Source organism: Notothenia rossii (genome assembly GCF_949606895.1).
Source record: "Notothenia rossii genome assembly, chromosome: 12".
Lineage (NCBI taxonomy): Eukaryota > Metazoa > Chordata > Actinopteri > Perciformes > Nototheniidae > Notothenia > Notothenia rossii.
Genome location: NC_136911.1, coordinates 22,311,011 through 22,337,593, shown reverse-complemented (window position 1 = coordinate 22,337,593; position 26,583 = coordinate 22,311,011). Strand labels below are relative to the sequence as shown.

Sequence of the window (26,583 nt, the reverse complement as noted above, 5' to 3'; positions counted from 1 at the left end):
GGAAATAACATTTTGTTTTAAAAATCAAAATCTTCTTCTTCTTCTTCTTCTTCTTCTTCTTCTTCTTCTTCTTCTTCTTCTAACGTGTAGATCAGGTCACTTACATCAGCAGCTGCAGATAAATGATCTCATGCAGCCCCCCCCCCTGTCCCCTGTCCCCCGTCCCTTTCTTCCTTTACATATCGACTACAGATGATACTGATGTGTTTGCACACTATATGAAGGCGCCGTCAGACGAACTAGACACTGTACAACAAAGAGCAGAGTGTCCTGTGAGGTCCTTCATTTGAAACAACACCATCTACAGGACACACACGGGCCATATCCAGGCGTTGGATTATGTTGCTGATTACGTTTCTTCAAGGCTTTTTATTGCCATGTGTGCATACAGTGTAGCTATGACGATGACACTCTGAGGTCACAGGCTCCTCCGACAGTGCAACACAATACCATTTGACATGTAACTCGTTATTGTAACAGATTACATTCCTCCCGTCCCAACCCTGTTTTTGACACATTTGGCTGCCTCTGCTGGGCCTCTGTGCGGGGATAGAGAGTTTGTAGACAGGCCTGATAAAGACTGTGTTTGAGTTTGATTGACACCAGTTTGTCAGAGACTTCTTCTGCTTGCCTCACACACATTTACATGCAGCGTACGACCACTGCAAGGTAGCTTTCTGCTGGGTCTGTGTCCTGGAATGCAGTTCTAAATCCCCCTCCCCGTCTATACCGGGGCTTCGGGGGGCCGGGCCAATCTCAAGCCCCCTTTTTCCACGTGAGCCACGTCTGGAATCTGTAAGCAAGCCGATTCTCCAGCAGCTCCGGCAGTGTGTGTGTGTGTGTGTGTGTGTGTTGATTCCCAAGTTGCAATGGACGAGCAAATAGCAGATGAAGACAAAGATTGTGGGGAAGGTAACAAGCTTTCTGACGTGCCACTCGCACAGTCACTCTGATTCGTGATTCTGTCGGCTGAGTGTGATTCGGTTAGCTGTTTGTGAGTTAAAAATAGGTTTGGAAGTACATGAGAGTACTCCGGCTCTGGTGGGGGTTGGTGGGCTTGATTATGACGCACCACCACTTATTTTATTTTCAGAAAATAGGCCGGCTTTTTCTGCTTTCATAGAAAAAGTCTGCAGGTGAAAACAGAAATCATAGAAGCTGAATCCTCTGCAGCTGCTCAGGATTTGTTTTCTCCCCCAAGTTGTTGTTACAGCTACTCCTCTGTGAGTCCTAACACGTTTTTGAGACGCAAACAAGAAATTCGTTTTTCATCTGCGGCTCACAGCGTGCTTTTAAAGCTTTCAAGAGAAGAAAGGCCATATTAAACTCGCCTCAAATAATAGGAAATCGTTGAAATCCATCTTCAATTTTCAAAGGGGCGAGAGGTCCTTTATTATCTGCCGTTACTCACTGAAGATCCACGTCAAAGCTCTACCTGCACGCATCGAAAACAAGTCAGCCTACCCTTCTGCTTTAAGCACATATAAGGGAGGACTCTGTGGGTTAGGAAGAAAGCACTCCTTCAAACACTTACCATTAACTGTAGAATAAGACACTCAGATATATCATTATATTTATCACAAGGTCGCTTTCAGATTGTTTTTTCTGTATTCCTGAGGTTTGATTTAAAATGTCCCGATTATGCTCATTGTCGGTTCACTGGGACAAGTCTCCATAATTTAATGTTCAAAAAGACCTTTATTTTTCTCAGCCTACCTTTTCACCCTCTGTCTGAAACCAGATTATTTGAATATCATTTTGTGCACTTTCTTCTCTATCTCAACGTCTGCTATTACAATCCTGTCTCCTTACATTATTGGACCTCTTTGTTCTTTTAAGGTAGGAGTCTGAACAGCTGTTTCAATTCAGTGTTTTCTCCACCAATATTCTGTCTGGCACATTAAAGTGTGGGTTTACTGCTGGAATATATAAATGGAAATATGCGTATCAGACACGGGTTATCGTAGCATATGAGTTGGGCGTTTGTCTCCTTATTCTCTCACATGGAGTGTGTTACAGTTCCAGTTCATTATTTCTGTTTCTGTCAGGTTTCATAATGGTGTGATCTGCCCTGTTGTGTCTTCTTCATGACCTATGGAATAACAACATACAGGCACGCACCTGCAGTTTATGTTAAAACATCAACAGGACACATGTGTTTGACCCCGTGTTCCTCTGTTTCCCCTCAGAACAAACCAAAAGCAACCTGAAGGTAACGTCTCCGGAGGACGGGCAGCACGTCAGCCGCAGACAGGTGCCCCCAAATGGGACAAAAGGGGACGCTAAAGGCAGCCGGACCGTCCCACGCAGACACACTTTAGGCGGGGCCAGAGGCTCCCGGGAGATCCTGGCTATGCAGCCGCCGGAAATGGACAAGAAGAGGGAGGCCTTCCTGGAGCATCTGAAGCAGAAATACCCCCATCATGCATCAGCCATCATGGGCCACCAGGAGAGGCTGAGAGAGCAGGTCAGTGGGGGGGGGGAGGTCTCAAATTAAACATATTGTCCTGTTTAGTTCACTGTTTTTGCAAAATATTTGAAACTTTAAACAATATATAAAGTCCTCTTACTTAATAACTTTGAAGCACCAGGAGAGGCTGGGAGAGCAGGTCAGTGGGGGGAGAGACCGGGTTTATGCACAATATTTGAAACTCTAAACAACATAAATATACAGTGTACAGTATATGACATGAATATGTGTTGCATGAATACATTGGTGGTTCTAGCCTAGTCTAGGATTTGGCCGGGGTATCTCTGTGTGGGACACGTTACTGCGATGCTTAGAGGTAGCTTGGATTTCAATATAATGTCCTTTTAACCTTTAAAAATAAACATTTCTATTAGAAAACTATTCGCTTAAATATATTGACAAATGCTCATCTATTTTGCAATGGAGGATATTTATCGTTTAAGATTTAAAACATTGCATTTTTTGATAATAATATATAGTTTGTTTCACTTTCAACGAATATTACAATACTAAAATGAACTTTAAGCGTTTTAGCATCTTTCAGTGCTGTGTTTTGTTTTTCCAGACATCCATTAAAGCAGCTATTTTTAGTCTCAAAACATCCAAATATATATATTTTTTATTTCTTTATGATACCTGCCAAGCACAGTTTATACGCAAATTAGCAGCTACTGCAGGCGAAACACCAGAAGCAAAGACTAATGCTGATGTTGGTGTGTCCACTGGATGGTGGCGAAGTCCATAGCAACTGGAATGTCACAGGTTCAAGTCCCGGAAAGACCAAGTGCTACCGAGGTGTCCCTGAGCAAGGCACCGTTCCCTACACTGCTCCCCGGGCGCCGTTCATAATGGCACTAGGATGGGTCAAATGCAGAGAAACTGTTTCGTTAAATAGTACCGAATGACAATCAGTTGAATCTTATCTTATGTGTAAATATGCAACTAGATTATTACATGTCAATTTCAACAGGTGATGATGTCTTTTTAGTTTATTTACCTGTCCCTGAGGGGCAAAAACATGTATTCAATAACTTTCAGCAGAAAAGAAAAATGCTGTTTAACAATGTATAAAGTCCTCTTACTCTTTCCTCTCACTTGGTAACTTTGAGGCATTGTTATTTCTTTCTGCAGACTGAAGCAACAGAGAAATTGCAAAACGATTTCCTGCTCTCTTCTTTTTGTGCCTCAGGTTAAATGTGAAGTCTACCCTATAAATCTGTTCCCCTCCCACAGCTGCTGTGAAGCTGGGGTGCTGGGGTGCAGCAGTTGAAAACCTGTTTGGAGCATGTTTGGATCTCCATAGTTGGACTTTGCTTATAGCTCCAAACCAGAGTGTATACCAGACTTCAGTATACATGTCTCAGGGTTGTTTCGGAGCTTTTTACTGATTATAAATTCTCCAAGCTGACGGGGGAGGGCGACCCAGAGGGAGTCACGTCAACCTGGCTCACCTGGTCATCGTCTTTGTGTTTGCTCTGGGTCAGAGGAGACGAGAGGGGAGGGGCATGCTGGGCTTTGTGGCCAAAACAATCGAGGCAATGGTGAGCCTGGCACCGAGCCACAGGGAGCTGATGCAGAGGGACAAGACGCATTGTGGAGGAAAGAGTGAGGTGCATACATGTGAAGGGAAGCCTCCTCATGAGCATTTGAATAGGTACTAGAAGTCAGCAGGGTGTGTGTGTGTGTGTGTGTGTGTGTGTGTGTGTGTGTGTGTGTGTGTGTGTGTGTGTGTGTGTGTGTGTGTGTGTGTGTGTGTGTGTGTGTGTGTGTGTGTGTGTGTGTGTGTGTGTGTGTGTGTGTGTGTGTGTGTGTGTGTGTGTGTGTGTGTGTGTGTGTGTGTGTGTGTGTGTGTGTGTGTGTGTGTGTGTGTGTGTTGGAGGTACTTGTACATCAGAAATGTGCCTTACATAGTGCACACATGAAAGACAGTTAAAGGAGATTGTTAGAAAAACAACCAAGAAACGACAAAAAACACATTAAAATATAGAGAAATATTTACATAAAATACCCCAAAAAAAATTACGAAAAGAGGAAAGCTGTCCAGATATAAGAAGGTCGCTTTGAAGATGTTTTATTTTATGGTTTAGACGCTGCATCTTACCGTTTTTATGGTAAATAGAGGAAGGAAGGTGTTGTTGTGAGGCTGCAGGTAGTCAGACAGGTAAGTTCAGCTCCAGGATTTGGGGTGGAGTCAGAGTTGCCATGGTGACTGGTGATGATGTCACCGCTGGAGGGGCTCAGTTTACGTGTGAGTGCTTGCTGGAGCGCGAGCAGAAAGAGAGGGAGAGAGGCAGAGCTGTGTGAGGAGGATCGCTGCTCTGCAGATGGACCTGAACGCTGTCCGGAGGCATGGCTGCTAACGGGAATAAGAGATAAAGTTTGCACTCAGACGGAATAAAACTCACATCGGTGGCTTTTGTGTAGACGCAGTAAAAGGTAAGAGACTTTTGGAGCGCTTTTACGCAGCGATATCCCTCATGTTCAAACTGTTGTTGCGCTTTTCAATGCAAAGACTACGAGTAAGGCTGGGAGGGTTTGTTCTGCAGGTGCTGCAAACTTCCAGGAGGCGACTGCAAAAGTTGGCGCACGACTTTTATCGGTTAAAAAAACAAGTCTCTACGCGCAAACGATTTTTTTTCTGGTCCCCTTATGTTTGGTTGAATGAACACCGTGTAGTTGTCTGCAGTAAATCTTCCTTAAAGTATAATCACCTACCAGCAGCTGCCTATTATCTGACCGAAATGCGTAGTGTATTTTTGCATTACAATAGACTATATCGGTATTACGCTCAAATGCAAAGCAGGTTCTCTCTTGTGGACGGAAGAGAAGGAGTATCATAACAGCGTGCTGTATCATGCAGTATATCAGAGATGGATTTCGTGAGTTGTTGCTGTTATTACTGCTTCTGTATGATTTTAGAAGGCGTCATGTTAGACAAAAAGTTATTTTTTTGGTCTGATTCTGAGTGAGTAATTCAATAGTTTCTTAAAAATACGATGGAGAATGACTTGTGGATCAATAGCTCCTGTTGGATTTCAGTTCTATCTATATTTTAACTCTTGGCATGGGAGGTGTGTGGCGCAGTGGGTTGTGCGTTGGTGTTCGGATCAGGGTGTCAAGCAGAGACAGGTTCAAACCCCACTGCAGTCAGCATGTCGTGGTGTCCCTGAGACACTTCACCCCAAATTGCTCCCGTGGGGATTGCTCACAGACTTGAGTATGTAAGTTGCTTTGGATAAAAGCGTCTAACAAGTGACATGTAATGTAATGTAATGCATCAGGTGTAGACTTGGTTATTTACTGACTTTTTTTTAAAGGTTTGACATTTTTGTGGGATTATATTTAATCATGGTGTGTCCAGGATTGTTCGATGTGTACAGCATGACTGCAAGAAGCAACAGCTGTTGTGTGAACTTGAATAGAAATTTATTTTTTCAGTCATTCTGGCTTCATAAATACATGTGTTTGTATCTTAGCCTCCCGATTATCAGGTTGGACACTGCGTCCTTATTGGTAAAGTTGTACTCCAATTTTAAAACAGTTTGTAGATCCTCTCTCAGCAGCTGAAATACATCAAGGAGATAAATCTGATCTGCTGGTGCTGATTTTTAGTTTGTACGACATGACACTCTTAGATTGATTTGGAGGATGAAAGTCCTCATATGTTATTCAGATGTTGCGAGTGAGATAGGAGTGATGATGGTTCCTGAATGCATCATGACATGGAAAAATAAAAGCTGTCAGAAAGCAGGCTGGTTTGGATTTGCTGGCTAATGTTAGTGCTGATAAATGAATAAAAAGATGATTGAAGAGCGTCATCTAATGCAGGAGGAATGCAATCATTCAAAATGGGAAATGAAATGAAACAAAACAAAAATGACAAGATTATTGAAGCGTTTGTCATGTGGTGTCCTGGGGGAGGGTTAGCTTCTCTGTCTTCAGGAAAACACACGAGTCAAATATACAACGCAGGATGAATTAGCTACGGTTCTCACGCTGAAAGAGTGCAGAACAAAACCGGAAAGGTGACGCCACCAGAATGCCTGAGAGGTGAGGAAGAAGCTCTCCGGAGGTTTGAGTTACAAAGGCGCATATTTATCAAGGTCAAGCGGAGGTTTGGAAGATGATATCGCTTCAGTCTGAAAAGTGGATGACCCCCACTCCACCCAGCGTGACTGCACACACACACACACACACACACACACACACACACACACACACACACACACACACACACACACACACACACACACACACACACACACACACACACACACACTGAATGACGTAGCCTTATATATATGAGGGCCCCCTCAATTCCTGCTCCTCTGATCCTTAAACCTGCAACAAAGGCGAGAAGTTTAATTTCCTCCTCCTGGATCCCACCCAGGGGAGAGGAGATGATATCCCTCTGGCCTGACCGCCACCCATCCTCTCACTGTCTACTAACTAACCTGCTTGGATGATCACACACACACACACACACACACACACACACACACACACACACACACACACACACACACACACACACACACACACACACACACACACACCCTCACGCCTGTATGACTTTCTGGTTTCTGTATAGTGTGAAGCAGCCATGTTAGGACAGTCGTCTGCAGCTGTGGGCAGGCAGAACAACACACAGGCAATCCATCGTGTGTGTGTGTGTGTGTGTGTGTGTGTGTGTGTGTGTGTGTGTGTGTGTGTGTGTGTGTGTGTGTGTGTGTGTGTGTGTGTGTGTGTGTGTGTGTGTGTGTGTGTGTGTGTGTGTGTGTGTATGAACTGTGTGTGTGTGTATGAACGTTGTTCCTGTGCAAGTTGCAGGTGCTAACAGGTTAGTTTGTAGGTGGGCTGCCTTGAAGAAAGGTATGCACCAATCAGATGTGGACATTCAGGCTCTGTTCACAGGAATACAGTCAATTAACTTGAGTTTTAAATAATTCACTCCCAAAGATGTTGCAATGGCTGGTCTAGGGTTGGACACTTTACAATATAATTGTTTATCTATTTCTGATCACCTTTCTTGATTCAGACAGAGATATTTCTTGCATTTTCTCCAGACATTGCGACTAACATGCTTGTTGCAGTGGTGGAAAGTGCTTTTCATTTTCCTGCAAGTACGTATAACTATATATGACTTATAATGGAGTCTTTTTCCATTGCAGTATTAGTACGTCTTCTTTAATAAAGGATCTGAACACTTCTTCCACCCCTGGCGCTTTTGTTGGACATGTTGCCGTTTGCCCGCTCTGAAAAGCCAACATGCCGTGCCACTCTTGAAATTGAAAGCACATCATTGAATGCATTGAAAAGTACAACATGTGTTTTGTGTCTTGACTCTTGGCATTTCAGAAGTATGTTTTTCTCGTCTTTTTACACTTGATCTATCGTGGGCTAACTGTCCTGCTTCAAGCATCAAAGTCTATCGTGCACAACATGTTGTTTTTCAAAATTGCAAAGCTTTATGGGGGAAACTAGCTTGTCATTTCCATGAAAAAAGGAACAAAAACATTGGAAAGGGATCACATGAGAACAGATCCCCTTTCAGAAGTTGTTCAAATCTATAACACTTAGTAACATCATCAATAAAATTGCAGGGTGGAGAAGATCGGCACTCTCTCACCGGTTAATGTTGAACAAAGCCACATAAATACGCCTCATTTGTCATTATACTCAGTAAATGTACTGTAAACTCCCCCCTGGGACTTTTTGCAGACATGCTACATTTGGCCGGCCCCCCACACATCTCTCTCTCTTTGGGCTCCTGGCCATGCCTCACTCTTCTCTATAGTCTCAGATCCAAGGTCAGCTAGATAACACTGGAGCGTGCTTTACCTCCCTGCAAGAAACTTGACCATGATCAAAGAAACAAAGATTGGAGAGGGAGTTTTTCAGGGAGTGTTGGTGTTGTTTCTATCAGCTCAAAGAAGAAGAATCGTTCATTGTCTTCACCTCCTGGCATGGCATTCATGAGAGGTGACCTGGTAAGAGAATATGCAGATCTATAGGGTGGTGCAGAGATTTGTAGGCCGACCTGGAAGTTAGCATCCGACTGGGATTTCCAAAATCCCCAAAATAAGCTGTGTGGCAAACGCATGTTTATGAAATGTACTCGTTTTGTTCAGCAGGATGATATCCACATATTAACACCACTTAAAGTAAAGTAAAAAGCTAATGTTGGGCTATAAAGGAACTACAGCACGGTCACATGACTTCACGTCACCACCGCTAAGCTAAAGGAGGCTAATGTTGGGCTATAAAGGAACTACAGCACGGTCACATGACTTCACGTCACCACCGCTAAGCTAAAGGAGGCTAATGTTGGGCTATAAAGGAACTACAGCACGGTCACATGACTTCACGTCTCCACCGCTAAGCTAAAGGAGGCTAATGTTGGGCTATAAAGGAACCACAGCACGGTCACATGACTTCACGTCACCACCGCTAAGCTAAAGGCGGCTAATGTTGGGCTTTAAAGGAACTACAGCACGGTCACATGACTTCACGTCACCACCGCTAAGCTAAAGGCGGCTAATGTTGGGCTTTAAAGGAACTACAGCACGGTCACATGACTTCACGTCACCACCGCTAAGCTAAAGGTGGCTAATGTTGGGCTATAAAGGAACTACAGCACGGTCACATGACTTCACGTCACCACCGCTAAGCTAAAGGAGGCTAATGTTGGGCCTGATGAAGTTTAGTCGTCTCATTTAGACACTTGTTAGCAATCGCAGTTTTTAAATTCACCATATTTTATGTCGTAGAACAAAACGTTAACATCTCTAAAGCTTATTTCAGGCTTTTCACCAAAAACACATTCAATAAAGCTCTTAGTTTGAATTTGTATTGCACTTATTGTAAGTCTCTTTGGATCAGCTAAATGAAATGTAATGTAAGTGGTCAGTCTTTTGGGGGTTTAGGACTCCTTCCTGCACCTCTCTCTAGCAAACATTGATATGCTTATGATATTTTCACAGAACGCCTCTTTGTGTTAGCTTTTATTGAAATGCACAATCAGACACTGTGCAGCACGACATCTGTTGGTAATCACCGGACCTCCTCCACTGCCCATCAGGAGCTTTTAATAGATCTGCCGCCTCTGCATGAAGTACCACTTTTAGAGCCAACACAAACAAGAAGCCCCAGGTTAATGACGGCGTAATGAGGGGTTATTCAGCTGGGTTTTTTGTGTGTTTTTTTGGTGGGTGCAGAACTCCAACTGAGTGGACATGCGATCCGTAGAGTGGGCGCCAAATCTCTGTCTAATCCTGAGTGTCACTGGGGGGTAGGGGGAGGTTAAGCCGCTATGACAGAAGGCCCTGATGGACCCGCATCTGATCGCCGCTGATAATGAGTCAAGCCAGACAGAATTTGACACACTAACGCAACGGCAGTGTGTTAATCAGAGCAGCTAATCAGGTCTGAGCTCTTCTCAGTGTTCTCAGCGGACGAACAACACAGCAGAATTAGCCCGGGCTTTATCTCAGTCTTCTTTATGTTGTTGCTCCTCTGGTTCAACAGGGAGGTCGTCGTTATTCCTCCGAAAGATGGTCTTGACAGATTTGCAGAGGTGAAATGTCTGGAACCTCGTTAACCTCAGAGGCCTTCGGGTGCAATTATGAGCGGTGCCGACGCAGCCTGGGGAACATTCCTCGATTTATAAGACTCATCTCGCAAAACTGCAAATCAACTTAACAATGTACGAAAGATGCTTTTCTAAATCACAACATCTCCAGGTCTTCAGTATGTGAGGTCAAATTGGCACGCATACATAATGTAGTGGTGGAAATGATCTGAGGTTATTGTGTCCAAACTGATGTGCAGTATTTATTGACTGTTAGCTAGAAGCGTGAGACTCATTGTGAGTTAATAGCCTTCGTCTCCGCCCTCAAATGTCACTAATTTCTCAATGTTTGAAGGAAGCGCTAGCCTGCAGGCATCGTTGTGTCCTTTTGTCGGTCTTCATCAGAGAGCCAGTCATCACAATACATTGAGTAAATAATTGACTGAGTAAGTATCACTAGTCACGATGAAGGAATGCAAATGCTGTTGTGTTGATGCTGCAGTTTCAGAAAACATGCAAATATAAAAACACCAACATGCAAATGAAGAAATATCTTCACCAACTTGATCAACGTTTGGTGACGCTCAGGATTATAAAGTTGATAACGGTCTGTGTTGCAGAGTTATTCTGTCTCACAGTCAGTATATCTGAAAGGACTAAGTTAGTGACGTGAAACTGCAGAACGTTTCTCCTAATACAAATGTTTTGGGTCGATGTGACGTGCTTGCACCTGTCCGTCACTGTGGGATCTCCACGACTGACACATTGGCCGTTTCTCTCCTAAACTTTATGACCTTAAGAAAAGAAAGACAGGTTTTCTCCTCCTTTCTCTCCGTCTGCACCTTTGCAAGTCTTTGCACGCACCCTGACATCTGGCCTCCACCTTGGGCCAAAGGTATGAGCTTTACTTCAGAGGGTGAATCAGACACATAAGCAAAGCAAGAGAAAGATTGAAGCCACGGACCGGCTCCAAGCATCTGGCTCCAACATTATTTTGATCTCCTGTGCTTTATTTCCCTTCTTGTTGGAGACAAAGGGGGGGGGGGCAGTGGGGGTAAGCGGGGGGCAGTGGGGGTGTGGAGAAGCATGGCAGCAACTCCACTTTAAGTAGCTTTTGTACATGTTTAAAATACATTCGTAGCGATAAGAGGAGAAGGCAGGGTTTTTGTTTTAAACAAGATGACGGGAAGCACCTGGATTATGAGTAAGTGTACAGTGGGATAGTATATATGAAAGGCCTCAGCAGCTAATGGAATCAGTCATAAATAACATTATTTGACAGAAGTGGAGCATGTGCTGCACTTTGTTTAAGCAACTCCTCCCCCAGCTGACACTATAATCTAAATCCACTTTGGAGAACTGTTTTACACAAGTAAACATTTGAGCTACTTTACTGGAGCATTTTTGTTTAGTGCCACTTTATGTATGTATATATATATCTATAGATTCAGACTGACACTGAAGAGCTTTTCAAATAAGATAACTTATGGTAGATCGAGCCATCTGAAGCCCGTGTGTGTGTGTGTGTGTGTGTGTGTGTGTGTGTGTGTGTGTGTGTGTGTGTGTGTGTGTGTGTGTGTGTGTGTGTGTGTGTGTGTGTGTGTGTGTGTGTGTGTGTGTGTGTGTGTGTGTGTGTGTGTGTGTGTGTGTGTGTGTGTGTGTGTGTGTGTGTGTGTGTGTGTGTGTGTGTGTGTGGGGGTAGTGTTTCCTATTTAATCAGTTAGAGGTTAAACCAGGTACAACAGTTTGACAATCAAAATGGATGTGTATACATATTCAAAAAATAGCATTGGATGTATTTCTTTCAAGCTAAATTTAAACTTTAGTTTACTTCTGATTATCGGACTCTTTCCACACACACACACACACACACACACACACACACACACACACACACACACACACACACACACACACACACACACACACACACACACACACACACACACACACACACACACACACACACACACACACACACACACACACACACACACACACACACACACACACACACACACACACAGGCCTGAATAGCAGAGCCATTATCAGGGCTGCTTTCACGGGACTAAAGAAAAGGACACTTGACAAAATAGTGAGATTTAACACCAGGCAACACGTCCGATGTGCAGAGAAGGCCTTTAATGGCGTTAGATTATATGTGTGTGAGCAACACGATGTAGAGGATGCAGGACTCTGGTTTCTCCTGAGGAAAGAAAGCGCTCTTTGTTTTGGCGACCATGGGCTCGGAGCCACACACACATCCACACTCTCTCAGATACACACCCGGAGAGGCTCAAATTAGACCTGCAAAGGCTTTTCTTTTACACCAGGAGAGACGCTCTCTGGGGGCCGAGGTTCATTTAAGGACGTGTCATATAAACCCTCCATCTGAAACAGGAGCATGGCTTTGTGTATAAAAGGGTGTGTGTGTGTGTGTGTGTGTGTGTGTGTGTGTGTGTGTGTGTGTGTGTGTGTGTGTGTGTGTGTGTGTGTGTGTGTGTGTGTGTGTGTGTGTGTGTGTGTGTGTGTGTGTGTGTGTGTGTGTGTGTGTGTGTGTGTGTGTGTGTGTGTGTGTGTGTGTGTGTGTGTGTGTGTGTGTGTGTGTGTGTGTGTGAGAATTCATCAAACATTTATAGCGCTGTTCTTAGTTTCTATAAAGTCCGTTAAATGTGTTTTTGCTCCTGATGAAGTGATATTAAAAACAAGTCTCGATCCTGCAGCCCCGTTGGGAAATAGTTTGTATTTGTTTGGTTGGAGAGAGAGAGGGGGGGGGGGGGGGGGGGTTGAGATTTAATGTGTGCACTCTTTTGGGAGAGTGCAAATCATTTCATACAAGACTAGCAAATGATCTGCGAGTCTTGGTGTGAGTCTGGACTTGTAGTCTTACGTAACGCCTTGAATTGCTCAAATCACAACAAGGCACTTTGTCAATAAGAAAGGGAACATGCTCTTACTTTAATTATCACACGCAGTGGGAAAATCCAGCATTGGTGTTAGGCTGTGAGGGTGTGTGCTCCATAGGACGGCTGTATCTTGCAAAGTATTTTAGGATCCCTGAGGCTGGAGGGGTCTTATCTTCTGGGGACACAAGAGTCATCTCTCTGTGTTCAGGGCAGGGAGATGGCTGCTGAGATTGTACACACGGATTAGTGTTCGAGCTGCCGCTTTAAGATGAAATGTGCACTGAACGGAAACTTTATGGGAGATTTTAAAAAGCCGTTTCAGGGAATCAGATTTCCTGCTCATCGCCAGCAAGTTAGAAATACTTTAAAATGATTCCTGCAGCTTAATATCATCGTCCCTATCAAATCAAATCCCCTTAAAGAGGTGTTGAAAGCAGGCAAACAAGCGCTGATTTCTCCTGTTGTCCGCTGGGTGTGTGTTGTGTGTTTTTGAGGTTGGATGTGGGGCAGTTTGTGCATGGAATAGAGAGGGGGGGGGGGCATCCGCTAGAGCAGAAAGGGAAGGGAGCAGGACAGGCCAGTTGTACAGAGCAAGTTCACAAGGACTGAAATAACAGAGGAGGAAGTGACCCTGTTTCCAGCCTCTCGTGGAAGTCACCGCTGCAAGGAGATCGATGCTGCTGTGAAATGGTAAATACGACATCTTAAGATTTGTTTTTGCTTATGCGAGAGATTGAAGAGCTTTTAAAAGCTGTTGGCAACTCAAGACATGGTCTCATATCTGATGGTCACGCAAAGTTGACTTTTGTAACCTCTCTCATTCAGAGCAGTGGGCGATGTCTGCTGGTGATAACCGCGACTAAATCATGTATGCATGAGTGGGGGAAATCAATTGGACGGTGTGGCTCGGTTGTTGTAAATGTCAGCGGCGGAAGAGATAGCCATCTTGCCTCCTATGTGTGATAGCGGACAACAATTGTAAATCTGTTCGACTAATCTTCTATTAACGACACAGGAACAGTCCTTGTTATTGTGAGTTTTGGGGGGGGGGGATTATGAACTTGTAGACAGTGGGTTTTGAACTTCTAGCTTCACCTTCCCTGTCAGCTCTGATACTATAAAGTCATCTCCTTTTTATCACGCCAATTAACCGGCGAGCCCATCTCTGAAAGGTCATCTGGGGATTTGGATGCAGGGATTAGAGGAGGAATGCATCGCAGGAGGGAGGGAGAGAGGGATGTGGCAGCCATGAATGGGAATGGATGACTAGGGGATTTCAGTATAATGTCATTAAGGCTAGGGGAGACAAAGGGTGATGGTCCGTCCACAGACAGCATACGGCCCGGCGCTGACGGCTGGATTGACGGTGGCTTTATGATTCCAAGTCAGCAGGAGAGGACTCTTTAAAGTAGAGACACTACATACTGATATACAGCTGAACATCAGCAGGAGAGGACTCTTTAAAGTAGAGACACTACATACTGATATACAGCTGAACATCAGCAGGAGAGGACTCTTTAAAGTAGAGACACTACATACTGATATACACCTGAACATCAGGAGGATAGGACTCTTTAAAGTAGAGACACTACATACTGATATACACCAGAACATCAGCAGGAGAGGACTCTTTAAAGTAGAGACACTACATACTGATATACACCTGAACATCAGCAGGAGAGGACTCTTTAAAGTAGAGACACTACATACTGATATACACCTGGACATCAGCAGGAGAGGACTCTTTAAAGTAGAGACACTACATCCTGATATACACCTGAACATCAGCAGGAGAGGACTCTTTAAAGTAGAGACACTACATCCTGATATACACCTGAACATCAGCAGGAGAGGACTCTTTAAAGGATAGACACTACACACTGATATACCAGTCTTGATTCAGTGTTTTGCTCAAGGACACTACCTCCCACTCAAATGTGATGATTACCACATAAACACTATACTTTTAAGTGTCAGAATGAGACGGGTTAAGTAAGGGGTTAACAGTCTGCAGAGCTGTGTGTTTATGTGTTTGCCATTCAGATCAGGCCAGGTAATTACAGTTAGCTCTGTTTCCGCTCCCAGGAGCTCGAGCCAAATTAGCATGTTAAGTGGAGAAGCTCACAACACTGCAGTTTGTGTTTGAAACCACACACAAGTTTCCACTCTCATGTTTACATTCTTCCCTGTCTGCAGGGACAATATAGAAAGAGTGACAGAAACGAGTTCCCCCTGTTAGCTGGGCGTGTGTGTTCGACCTGTGTACATAGGACATGAATTTGCTCTATTGTCCCCTTGTCGAAGCTGCAGATAAATGGCCCGACGTGTGAAACCTGTATCTTTTGTCACAAAACGTTACAGCTCGAAAGGTGGAAAAAAATCGACGCCATTGCAGACATGTGAGGTTATGAGAACGCTATTAAACTGCTGATTATATAAGAAGGTAGGCAGCAATCAGGGGGCTTTGTGTAGGCTGGCAGCAGGTGTGGTGCATTATGCTCTGGCAGCTTCTCAGTCTATAGTTAAATCTCCTGTCGGGTGCCGTCATTACTCCTAACAATTTACTTTAATCACTCTGTCTGTCAGGAGCCACGGCCGAGCTGCATGATATAACTGCATGGTGAAATCATGCAACATTAAAGGGCTTAAGAAAAGACAGGTGACAGCCAAAGAGAAAGAAGCCCTGCAGGTGCATCGAGAAGTCAAACTTATTTGGGAAGAAAAAAACACTTTCTTCACGGCGGCGTGTTTGACCGGCCGCTGTTGCATAAATGTTTTCAGGATGTCCTGAACGGGTCAGACTCTCTGGAACAATGGCCTGACTCACTCATGCATGCACCCAGTCTCCCTTTGTGTCCCATTCTTTCAAACACACACACACACATTTTTCAATTACTGTCTTTATCTGTTGTTTTCCACATGCATGGTTTCTTAATCATTGCTGAGGCACATTACATTAAAGCTGCTGCAAAAGGCCTTCAAGACCACTAAATACTTTAAAGGGGACCTATCATGCAAAATGCACTTTTGTACGTCTTTTCTACATGAATATGTGTCCCCGGAGTTCCAGGGAACTCACCAAGTGTCAGAAAACACAACCCTCTCTCTTTCCCTCCATACCCAAATCTCTTAAAAAGGGGCTGCAACGGATCTGATACAGACTGATCCAGATTTGAACACTTCTATGACGTCACAGAAGTGGCGCTACGGCTATGGAGCCAACTCCACCAATCAGGAGGAGACAGCCACGGACATTGCCGTTGGAAAGCGCTGGAGACGCTGTAGTACATATGCCAGGCCTGTAGATGGTGCTGTTCTCACAGAATCAGCCCATGATGCAAAGACAGTGTTCAATTGAGCGAAATGAGGAATGGCTAAAATGCATGATCTGTTTGGTATTTTGAAAAATAAAAAGTATAAATATGCCTTATATAGGTATGGTCCTACACTATATTATTCAAATATAGCATGATAGGTCCACTTTAAGATACACAATATAGCACATTTGTGAGATAGGGACCAATGGACTAAGGACACTATGTGCTGTAGCAGAGCAATTAGCATTTAAGCTACACAACATGTACACATTTAACATTTCTATGAGACTGTATGCAATGTACTCACACTGGGTATTTGACAATCAATCATCCATCTTTGGCACTTCCCAAGATCTAGACACGTTTCTTCTCAATGCCTCTCTTTTCATGACTCTATAACTTATCATATTCCATGTCGCTGTCTCGGTTTCACATTCATCACGGGCTGTCAGAGCAAATGTGAAGGCTTCTCAAACAGCTAAATCAGTTCGGGTTTGACTTTGAAAAAGGAGGGGAATCTCTGCTGAGGAATGTGCTGAAGGTACGAGGCGCAGGTTGAAGCAGGTTTTTTTTTTTTTTTACGGAGATAATCAGCGGTTAGTCTGCGGTTTTCACATCTGGACCTGAAAGTGGGAAGTGGTGAGTCGGGACAGGAAGTGGCTTTTAGCATGTCGGCCATATCAGACGTAGCTGTGGTCAGGATGATATCTGCATGAGGAAGAGGAAGAGAGACGAGGGAGTTCATCAGAACTAACAGCTAACCTTTGGAGGGGACGGCTCACTCGTCTGTCGAGAGGTTTCACTTAATTACATCTTTCCACACGGAGGCAGAAGGTCTCATTTGCAATTCCCTGCACTTTAAAACACTCGCTTTAACTATCTCTTTCTCCTACGCGGCACTTCTCCAGCTGTCTCATCAAGGATATTTAAACGTTAGTCTTGGACTTGACAGAAGAGGAAAAGCGACAGGTTCATTTAGAGCACTTAGTAAACGAAAGTAAATTATACTTAAAGAGGCCCTATTCTGCTTTTCGTGGTTTCCCTTTCCTGTTATATTGGTGTGTGTAAATGGTCTGCAGAGATGTTCCAATATCATTTTGTGTAATTGTTTTACAATAATGATGTTTCTCAAAGTCCTAATTCCAGCTGATTGTAATAAAAAAAAAACAGAAAACAACTATTTAAAGTTTTCACAAGCATCTTATATTCATTTGAACTATATAGCAACATTTACTTCTATAGGCGCGTTCACACCAAGTACTTTTCCCACAAAGGTTCCTGAGAACTCTTTAGTTCTCAGGAACTAAGTACAGATCGCGTTCACACCGGAAATTAGTTCCTGGGGGAGGATTAGGCAAATGAAGCCGCTGACGTCACTTCTTCTTCTTCTGCTTTGGGTTTACTGGCAGGCCGCAAACAACTTCACGACGTATACTGCCACCCGGAGTCCCCGGCCGGAAGTCCCCGGAGTTAGGGACTGGCTTCAGTAGAAGCTTTCCGAGTAAACGGCCAGAACACCGACACCTCCTCATCTCCACCGCTCCCATGTTTTCTTTTGTGTTGTCATAAGTTAGTCTCTGCGTTTCTGCGCTGGGCTAATGCTAATGCTAATAATGCAATGCGAGGATAATAAAATGGCGGCTTCACAAAAGTTTTTGGGAGTTTTACGGAGTGTGGTTTGCATTCCGCCAAGCCAATCAGACACAGGAACCTTTCTCTCCCACGAAAGTCCCTGCTCTCTAGCAGGGACTGAAAAGGGGGTACAAAAAAGTTTCTCTAGAACTAATTTAGTTCCTGGGACTTTTTGGTGTGAACGCAACTAAATCGTAGTTCTCAGGAACCTTTGTGGGAAAAGTACTTGGTGTGAACGCGCCTATTGCCTTCTGTAGCGGCCAAAATCCTATAGAACTAAAACAGCCACTGAGGCACTAGTTAGCAGATCTTACACAGGGAAATGATCATCCATGTCCAGACAAGAACCTCCATTTGTGCATTTTATTCCTATAATAAAATACAATGAACAGGTTTCCTCTCTTTTCCTTAAGCCGTTCCTATGGCTTTCCTTTGTGTGGCTTGAAACACCCTGGTTAAAAACCGTTTGCCTACTAGTGCTCTGGCTCCCACCTCCACCTGTCTGTCTCCAATATATACAATTACGCCCCGTCCACACACCAGCTTTAAAAATATCTTGGAGGTGGGCGTGTCTGAAAGCTTGGGGATTTTTTGCGACCAACAACCAATCGCATGATTCTCCCGCCCCCGACATACAAAGCAATAGCAATGTTAAAACGAAGTAAACTGGATATAAACTCTCCAAACAGGCGAAAACCTACCAGTTTCACCCACTGTCTCTGCCACCTCCCTCCATGCCTGGTTCCTCTGGTTTGTATCCCGGTAAATAGTTCTGGTCGTAAAGAACCGGGTGATTTGCTACCGTAATTTCTCGTTTGGAATATGAGGAAATGAACTCTCCCAGAGTCTCTCCCAGCTTGCACGCGGTTTGATTGGCTAGCGCTTGTACTGTCAGATTTGCATAAACGGGATTTGATTGGCTGACGCTTCCAGCTCAGCTTCAAAAGTTGAACATTGCTCAACTTTTGAATCCTGAAAATCCTGGAAATCCTGGAAATCTCCGCTTTGCTTCCCCACAATGCAGTTCGGCGAAAAGCGAGGCAAAGTGACGTCACCCCCATTCAAAGTGAATGGGCAGAAGCGTTGGAAGATTTTTTTAAAGCTGCTGTGTGGACGGGGCATCAGGTGCTCTAATCACCCAGTGCCCAAACATGCCTTCAAATAAAAAGCATAGAAACTACTTTAACTTATGACACTAACTAAGAACACATTTACAATAAACACTATAAACAGCAAGAAAATAAATGTTAAACTATTAAATATAAAGAGATATATAGCTCCAACACCTTCCATGCACACATTTGTAAGCGTGAATGCAGGTTGGATTAGGCTGATATAATTACTACGTTCATGTGAAGCCGATGTAAGGTTGACACAGAACAGCAGTGTGTGTGAGGGCATCGAATTCTCTCATGAATCTTTCATCGTTCAGATTAGATTTCGCAGAACATGTCTGCTCTCAGGTGACTCGTCAACTCCGTGTGACCCCTGTGTTTTAAAAGGTCATTATCAGCATGTATTAACAGTATAAGGGCACTCTTCACATAGTTTGTAATCTGTGGGGGTTTGCAGCCTAAGCGAGTTACAGGAGTTGAGTGATGGCTCAGCGGCTCTCCCTGCGGTGTCAGGTCTTCATTCATTTGCATCAAAAACACTAAATGCTTGACAAGTTTAACACAGAACAGTCGACTAAAAAGAAAGCGAGGATACGTTAGCACCTCTTATTAGCCTCCTTTTCTCCTCAGGCCTCTGTGGATGTGTTTCCATGGTTACTCTGTTTTGTCTGATTTCTTTTCCCATCTCACCTCCCACTGGCTTGACTTTATTCTTTATTTGTTCTCATGTTTTTCTCAGTCTTTGCAGGGCATGCTCTTCTCCCTTCACTCTGAGCTTGACATTCAGAGGTACTTGATGAAAATCCAATTGGCCCACAGAGTTAGTCAGCCTTTTATCTTATCTGCATCGTGTGTGTGTGTGTCTGAACTGTGTGTGTGTGTGTGTGTGTGTGTGTGTGTGTGTGTGTGTGTGTGTGTGTGTGTGTGTGTGTGTGTGTGTGTGTGTGTGTGTGTGTGTGTGTGTGTGTGTGTGTGTGTGTGTGTGTGTGTGTGTGATGCATCTTCATCCTCACTAACACCTGCTGCTGCTTCTGTGTGACCATTTCTACCTAAAAAGTGTGTCCCGCCGTGCCTCCCAGAGTCTGACCTGCTCAGGATAAACCAAGAACTACATTTCATATAAAAGCTTCAATTCTTTATTTGCCCGTATGTGTGTGAGAGAGCAGCATGCAGGTGTGTTTAAGGTAACCTGGTGGACCCGTCTTCAGCTGCCAGGAAATAGGAGCGTTTCATAAAGCGCCAAGTGTTCACTGACCTCTCAGTTATTGTCCCGCCTCCTCCACTTCTGCCGATCACCTTACAGCGCCTCACAATGCCTCTCTGGCCTCATCACACTTTGAGTTATTGAAGAGGATCTGCTTACAGAGTAGCTCACCTATCTACAAGTGATGTGACACACTTCTCAATCCTTAATCAGTTTGAAAACTTATTTTAAACACCGTTAGCATTATTATTAGACAAGCCCTATTGTGCTTTAAGGGCTTCTCCCTTCCCTGTAGTGTGTTAAATAGGTTTGTGTGCATGTCAATGGTGTGCAAAGGCTTCAATCCCAAAGACATGTCCCAGTAGAGACACTACATACTGATGTGAACCTGGTGAATATGGAAAGTAAAAGTTGACGCTCTTGTAGAATGGTTAGAGGCTTACTGATGCTTTCAAACCCTTATTTACCTTGAGGTGCTTTTGGGACAGAGCTGCGTGGTATTTGATAGATTCTTTTATTCAATTTTGCATGACTGCTATGGTTTGGTTTATTCACTTCTTGTTGTTCTGGAGTCAAGCTTGACATCAAAGGTGTTTTTATTCCAGTGTGACTCACAGCACATGACATTGACAGATACTGTTGTTTCCTAACTCCCCCGAATGCACCGTATCTCAAAAACTTTGCCACGTTTCTTTGTGTCGTTTCGATATGAATGCATGTATTGTTCAATGTTTTGTGTCCAGTGTCTCCACGGTCTCACCCTTTTACTGTATCGTGTTTCCGTTGCCTCCCCCCCTCCAGAGCAGAAGCCCAAAGCACGGCCCCAGCAGCGTTGGAGAGGCGGACCACCTCTCCCTGGCCTCCCTGGAGTCACTGGACACCATGTCTGAGGCCGACTCCCCCACAAACTTCACCCGCGGCAGCCGGGTTCGAGCTAGCCTGCCCGTGGTGCGATCGACCAATCAGACGAGGGACCGCTCGCTAGGTACGTTAGCTGTTGGTTTTTTTATCCTACGTTTTTTTTTATTGAAGTTTTCAAATATAACGAACATTACACATACATTAAACGGTCAGTCTAGGTGGCAGATACAGTGGCATAGGCATGTAAATAAATACAGGTCAGTATACAGATGATACAGGGATAACAAAGTACAGAAATCTGAAAGAATATGACGTGGGCTACTACACTTAATAATCTTATTCCCGTTGCCCCGGTCTTTGGTTTTATTGAGCATTTTACCCTACGTTTTTCATCAAACTTTCTCATACTTTTTTTCTCCCATTGTCTACATCTAGAAAGCCTAAACAAAAAAATGGAAGTTGTTTATTAAGTAAAAGAAGTGTAGAAATACTCTGTTACAAGTCAAACTCCTGAATTCAAACTGTACTTGTAAAAGTACAAACGTTTTGGCGTACAAATATACTTTAAGTACCAAAAATAAAAATACTTGTTATGCAGAATGGCCCATTTAAAGGTGGGGTAGGTAAGAATGGAGAGACCAGCTCGAGTGCGCTAGAATTTGAAAGTACGCAGCCGGAAACAATCTGCCACTTCCTCACAGAGCCCCTCCTCCAACACACGAACGCGCACATGACCAATGAGGGCACGAGATAAGTTTGTGCCCAGATGGAAGGCTGACAGGCAGGCAGGCCATCCAGTTACTTTAGCCGGGCCGGCTCAGATGATTGGTCGTGCTTTTTACAGCGCCACGGCTTCAAGAGATGACATTTTGTTAATTTTATTTATTGTCAAAGCATTTAATATATTCATTGCTATCGGGATGTTAAGAGCATTCCATGGAATATAACAAAAAGTGTTTTTTACCTAGCCCACCTTTAAGCACCATATATTTTAAATGATTGTATTAATAGCTTGTGAATTATTGTGTTCACTTCAATGTTGCACCTGGTAAAAGTGGGGTTTATTTTGAATGAGTTTATATACAACTAGGTAGCCTAATAATATGTGGTAATGTCTTTGTTGATTCATGTTAATATTAAGAACCTAAATCTACAAACTACCTAACTTAATGTGTGAATAAAAATGAAGTAATGTAAAAAAAAGTACCTACATATTTTTCAAAAAGTAGCATACCTGAGTAAATGTCCTTTCCACCTTTGATATCTAGAAGTGATTATGAATAAAAGCTTAATCTCAAATCTGAATGAACGTTGTGAACAGAAAGTAGTCCTCTTGGATAACCTGGTTTTGATTTTGCATAACTCTCTGAGAAACGTCTAAACACACCTTGGTTTCACCTTGTCCAGCTCTCCTCCTCTCACTCCATCCATCTCCTCCCCTCTCTCCCCCTCAGCTCACAGCTCCACTTTAATTACACTCCTTCCCTCTGTAGTGAAAGATTAGGGAATCCTTCCACAATGTGCCATCGTGTTATTGACAGGATTAGAAACGGGTCGACTTATCAACACACACGCTGCTTCATTTGCATCCAAACGCAGAGCGATGTGCAGAATGAGGCCGCTGCATTAGGGTCGAGAGGAAAAAGTTAGAAAGAGTTTGAAAACTTCCTGAAAAAGGGTTAGGTGAGTTGAGTCTGTCGTTTCTTTAAGGATATAGTCTTCAAAGCTTCTGCGTCTGAATGGCACGTCTTTTGAACAAAGTGAAAGTGGATAAAACTATAGGGTGCCATTTAGCATTCTTTCTCGTGCCAGGAACGCCCCCCCCCCCACACACACACACACACACACACACACACACACACACACACACACACACACACACACACACACACACACACACCCCCCAGTTCCTTCCCTTTCCCTCTCAAAAACATCAGGACAAAGCGTTATGACAGCAGGGGGTCAAAGTGTGATAAAGGGGGAGGAGAGAGAAAGGGGCACCCCTCAACTACAGTGTCCCTCCCACAGCCTCACACACACACACACACACACACTTTGCCGAGTCCCAACGGACATTTGGGTCTTAGTATCTTCAGCCTGTTCTGAAGGAGTTGTCGCGTGGTGTTTTCCAGAGCATCAGAAAACAGGAAAGCCCCTAATGTGAGTATCAGATTTCATGTAGAGCGTGGCATCAGATTTATTATATTTCAAGAGGTTTTAATAACAGCATGTTTCTACTCTGTTTGTCTTAATTTTGACGGACATAGATTGAAGTTTCTAGAAGTTAAAGCCTTTCCTTCCCAGTGGAAAACATTTGAAAGAGCAGACAGTCTGCAGTTGTTCTGTGCCCATTTGGTCAGGAAACCCACTTTGCCATTTGCTTCCAATCCTGAGTGAAACCAGGCGCTCAGGAATGTAACAAGACTCTTTGTTGCAGGCGGATAAAAACCTAATGTTAAAGAATTCAAATCGTCCTAATGCGAGCTCAATCAATGGCGCTTTGTCACCAAACTCCTTAATTGCCAACATCTGGAAGAAAAGCAGCCGAGTGTTAACACAACGCGCTCTCAGGGGAAGGAGGAAGTTATTCTGCGAGTTGTTGGACCCAGACAGACCAGAGAGAGAGCCGTGATGGACTCAGCCATTTTTATTTCCTGGATTTACCCTCTGTCTGTCTCGTGGAGCATGTTGAATCCTGTATAATATTTCACCAACATCTGGTAGCTTTTACTGACGCTGTCCTTTTATGGGATTACACCAAGTAGAACTACCGCTTTCCTTTGAACCAGCTATTATGAGTGTAAAGGGACACTGATTTATGTCTGAGCGGTTCATTAAACGTGACATTCTCGTATAATATGACACAAAGCTACAGATAGACCCAATGAAAATCAGTGCCACGCAGTTTGAAATCAGTGTTTTTCCTCTACCCTGGCATTGTTTACACAAGTACAGTGAAGGCGTGTCCAGAAGTGATGTGGGGGAGACATCTGTTTCTTTAGAGTGCAGTACAGAAGCCACACCCAGGGTTCAGAGGTTCAGCCTTTGTTTTGTTTTTTAAATGCATAATTTGTGCTGTTCCATCCCGAGCACACCGCCATGCTTCTGCCCCGAATCACTTTCATTTCAAAGTGATTCACGGCACAACACGAATCAGGAGCAACGTGGCAGGTGGAGAACAAAAACACGGAGCACAAGTATAAACATCTGATGCACAGCTCTTCTGCCAAAAGTAAAGGTTGCTTGGTCTCCTAGCCAAGTTGTTTGTCTGTCCTTTTGACCTTAAAGCATGTAAACATACAGTAGACGCATAACAATACAAATATGAACCTGGAAATGAGCAGAAGAGGGCCACTGTCAGATCAGCTGCCAGTTGGTGGTGTAGATGGCACAGGAAAACGGGATTTATTAATTAGATCACGTGTTGGAGGTTGTTTCAGGCGTCATGGAGGGTAAAAAGCACACCTTTGCAGAAAAAGGCTCCAAATCCAAACTTTTCTTGAGTCATTTATTTTTTTGGGTACTAATTTTAATAGCTGGGAGGCTGTGGCTAAGTGGATAGTGTGCTGGACTTCGAATCAGAGGGTAGCAAGTTCGAATCCCACTGCAGTCAGCATGTCGTTGTGTCCCTGAGACTGTACTGAATTGCTTTGGATAAGAACGTCTAACAAAAGTAATATCTGAGTCAATACTTAAGAGAACAGACTGCCAGTTCTTCGTATTCTGAATGTATTTCTGTTAATCTAATTTAAATAACACTGCAGGAAGGTATGAACTTATTTAGCACCTGAGTACAATCTGTGAACCAACGGATCACTTCCTACAAAGTGTCTCTTAGTCATAGGAAATACTTGATTTAATTCAAAAGAGTGAACCTGTTGTGGCTCACCCCCTGCTCCCCTGCTCTCTGTGCACAGGTGTGCTGTACCTGCAGTACGGAGACGAGACCAAACAGATCCGCATGCCCAACGAGATCACCGGCATCGACACCATCAGAGCTCTGTTCGTCAGTGCCTTCGCAGCGCAGCTCAACATGAAGATGCTGGAGTCGCCCAGCGTCGCCGTCTACGTCAAAGACGACATGAGGAACGTGTACTACGAGCTCACCGATGTCAGGTACAGACGCTAAGCAGAGATTCAGAATGTGTGTTGGGCTGCATGGATCGGGGCATCCGAGGTTATTTCCTTTTCCACTCCCTGAGAACTTCCTGTCTAAACTTCCCACTGCACAGGAAATGTCACTGGCCAGGAAAGTCTTGCTTCCTTTTTCCATTGTGTGCAAACTTAGTATAAATAACATTATATGGAAATGAAGCCAACATTCTAACAAACCGTACGGTGTCCTTGGGTGTCATGAAAGGTGCCTAAAATAGAATGAATTGTTTACATGTCTCCAATAGACCCAAACAAACTGCAGAGCACATTATAAGCTTAGATGACTTGTTGTCCTGTCCTCGCTCTGCAAAGTTTGAATAATGTGAACTTTGCCAATGATTGTCAAGGTTTACTTTCCAAAGTATTGTGCACTGTGCTCTCGAACAGCATGCACTTTGACTTGTTCCTCCCTTATTTGGTATTCACGAGCATGCCTTGTCAATAATACAGCAGACTTGACACTGTCTTTGTTCTAGTTTTTCAGAAACACCACTTTACTCTTGAACACATAACCAACTTTTCCCCCTTCTCTGCACACTCCCTGCTGCAGCTAGATGTGTACTTTGTGACTAATACTTTATCTGGGCTGTAAAACAGTGTCTCGTGATGTCTTAAGGTGGGTGCAGGCGTCCAGGTTGCAACACCACACTGAGTACGACCAGCAGAGGAAGAAGAAGGAGCTTTCTGTAGACGAGTTTCAACACAGTGTTAGTGGATGTTTGGAGATCTTTAGAGGAGATGTCTTATGACAGAGGGTTGTCAGAGTATGGCTGCGGGCCTCAGTCAGGATACGTTCCTCTGTCAGGGCTGAGGCACAGACTCAGATCCAGGCTGAATGAGGACCGCCCGCTGTCTGACGGCGATCTCTGGACTGCTTATTTACCACGGGACACTTCTACTCCCTACAGGAACATCACGGATCACTCCTGTCTGAAGGTGTACCACAAAGACCCGGCGCAGGCCTTCAGCCACGGACCCCGACCTGCTAATGGAGACGCCAGGGTGAGTACTTCACTGACACACATGCTGCTAAAACAACCGTGAAAATGAGCTTCTTGCTACAGATATAATGGCCCGCCCAGCCTTCCGGATATGGCAGAAGTAAACACATACTTCACTCAAGTAGAAGTAAGGCAAGGCAAGTTTGTTTATCTAGCCCCTTTCAACACAAGGCAATTCAAAGTGCTTGGAAACACACTTTCAAATGGCATTTAAAAAAGCTAAATACAGAATAACACACGTATCAAATACATGAATGAAAGTTACAGTGCAGTGTAAGATGTGAATAGTTCAATTAAAAGCAGCGGCAAAAAGAAAAGTCTTCAGCCTGGGTTAAAAATAGTAAGAGTTGCA

General features: G+C 44.0%; 1 protein-coding gene across 15 annotated transcripts in view; it reads left to right on the top strand.

Moving 5' to 3' along the window:
• kiaa1217 (KIAA1217 ortholog) overlaps nt 1–26,583 on the top strand; it is a 131,282-nt gene that overhangs the window by 69,394 nt on the left and 35,305 nt on the right. For 11 of the 15 annotated variants that reach the window (XM_079661439.1, XM_079661441.1, XM_079661434.1 and 8 more), the window contains exons 2-6: nt 2,190–2,467; nt 19,750–19,830; nt 21,016–21,199; nt 24,993–25,191; nt 26,139–26,232. In XM_079661439.1, the coding sequence (XP_079517565.1) occupies nt 2,190–2,467; nt 19,750–19,830; nt 21,016–21,199; nt 24,993–25,191; nt 26,139–26,232 (836 nt within the window). Of the gene's footprint in view, nt 1–793; nt 913–2,189; nt 2,468–4,726; nt 4,907–13,497; nt 13,637–19,749; nt 19,831–21,015; nt 21,200–24,992; nt 25,192–26,138; nt 26,233–26,583 lie in introns of those variants that run through there. The other 4 variants (XM_079661440.1, XM_079661436.1, XM_079661429.1 and 1 more) reach the window with 4 other exon arrangements.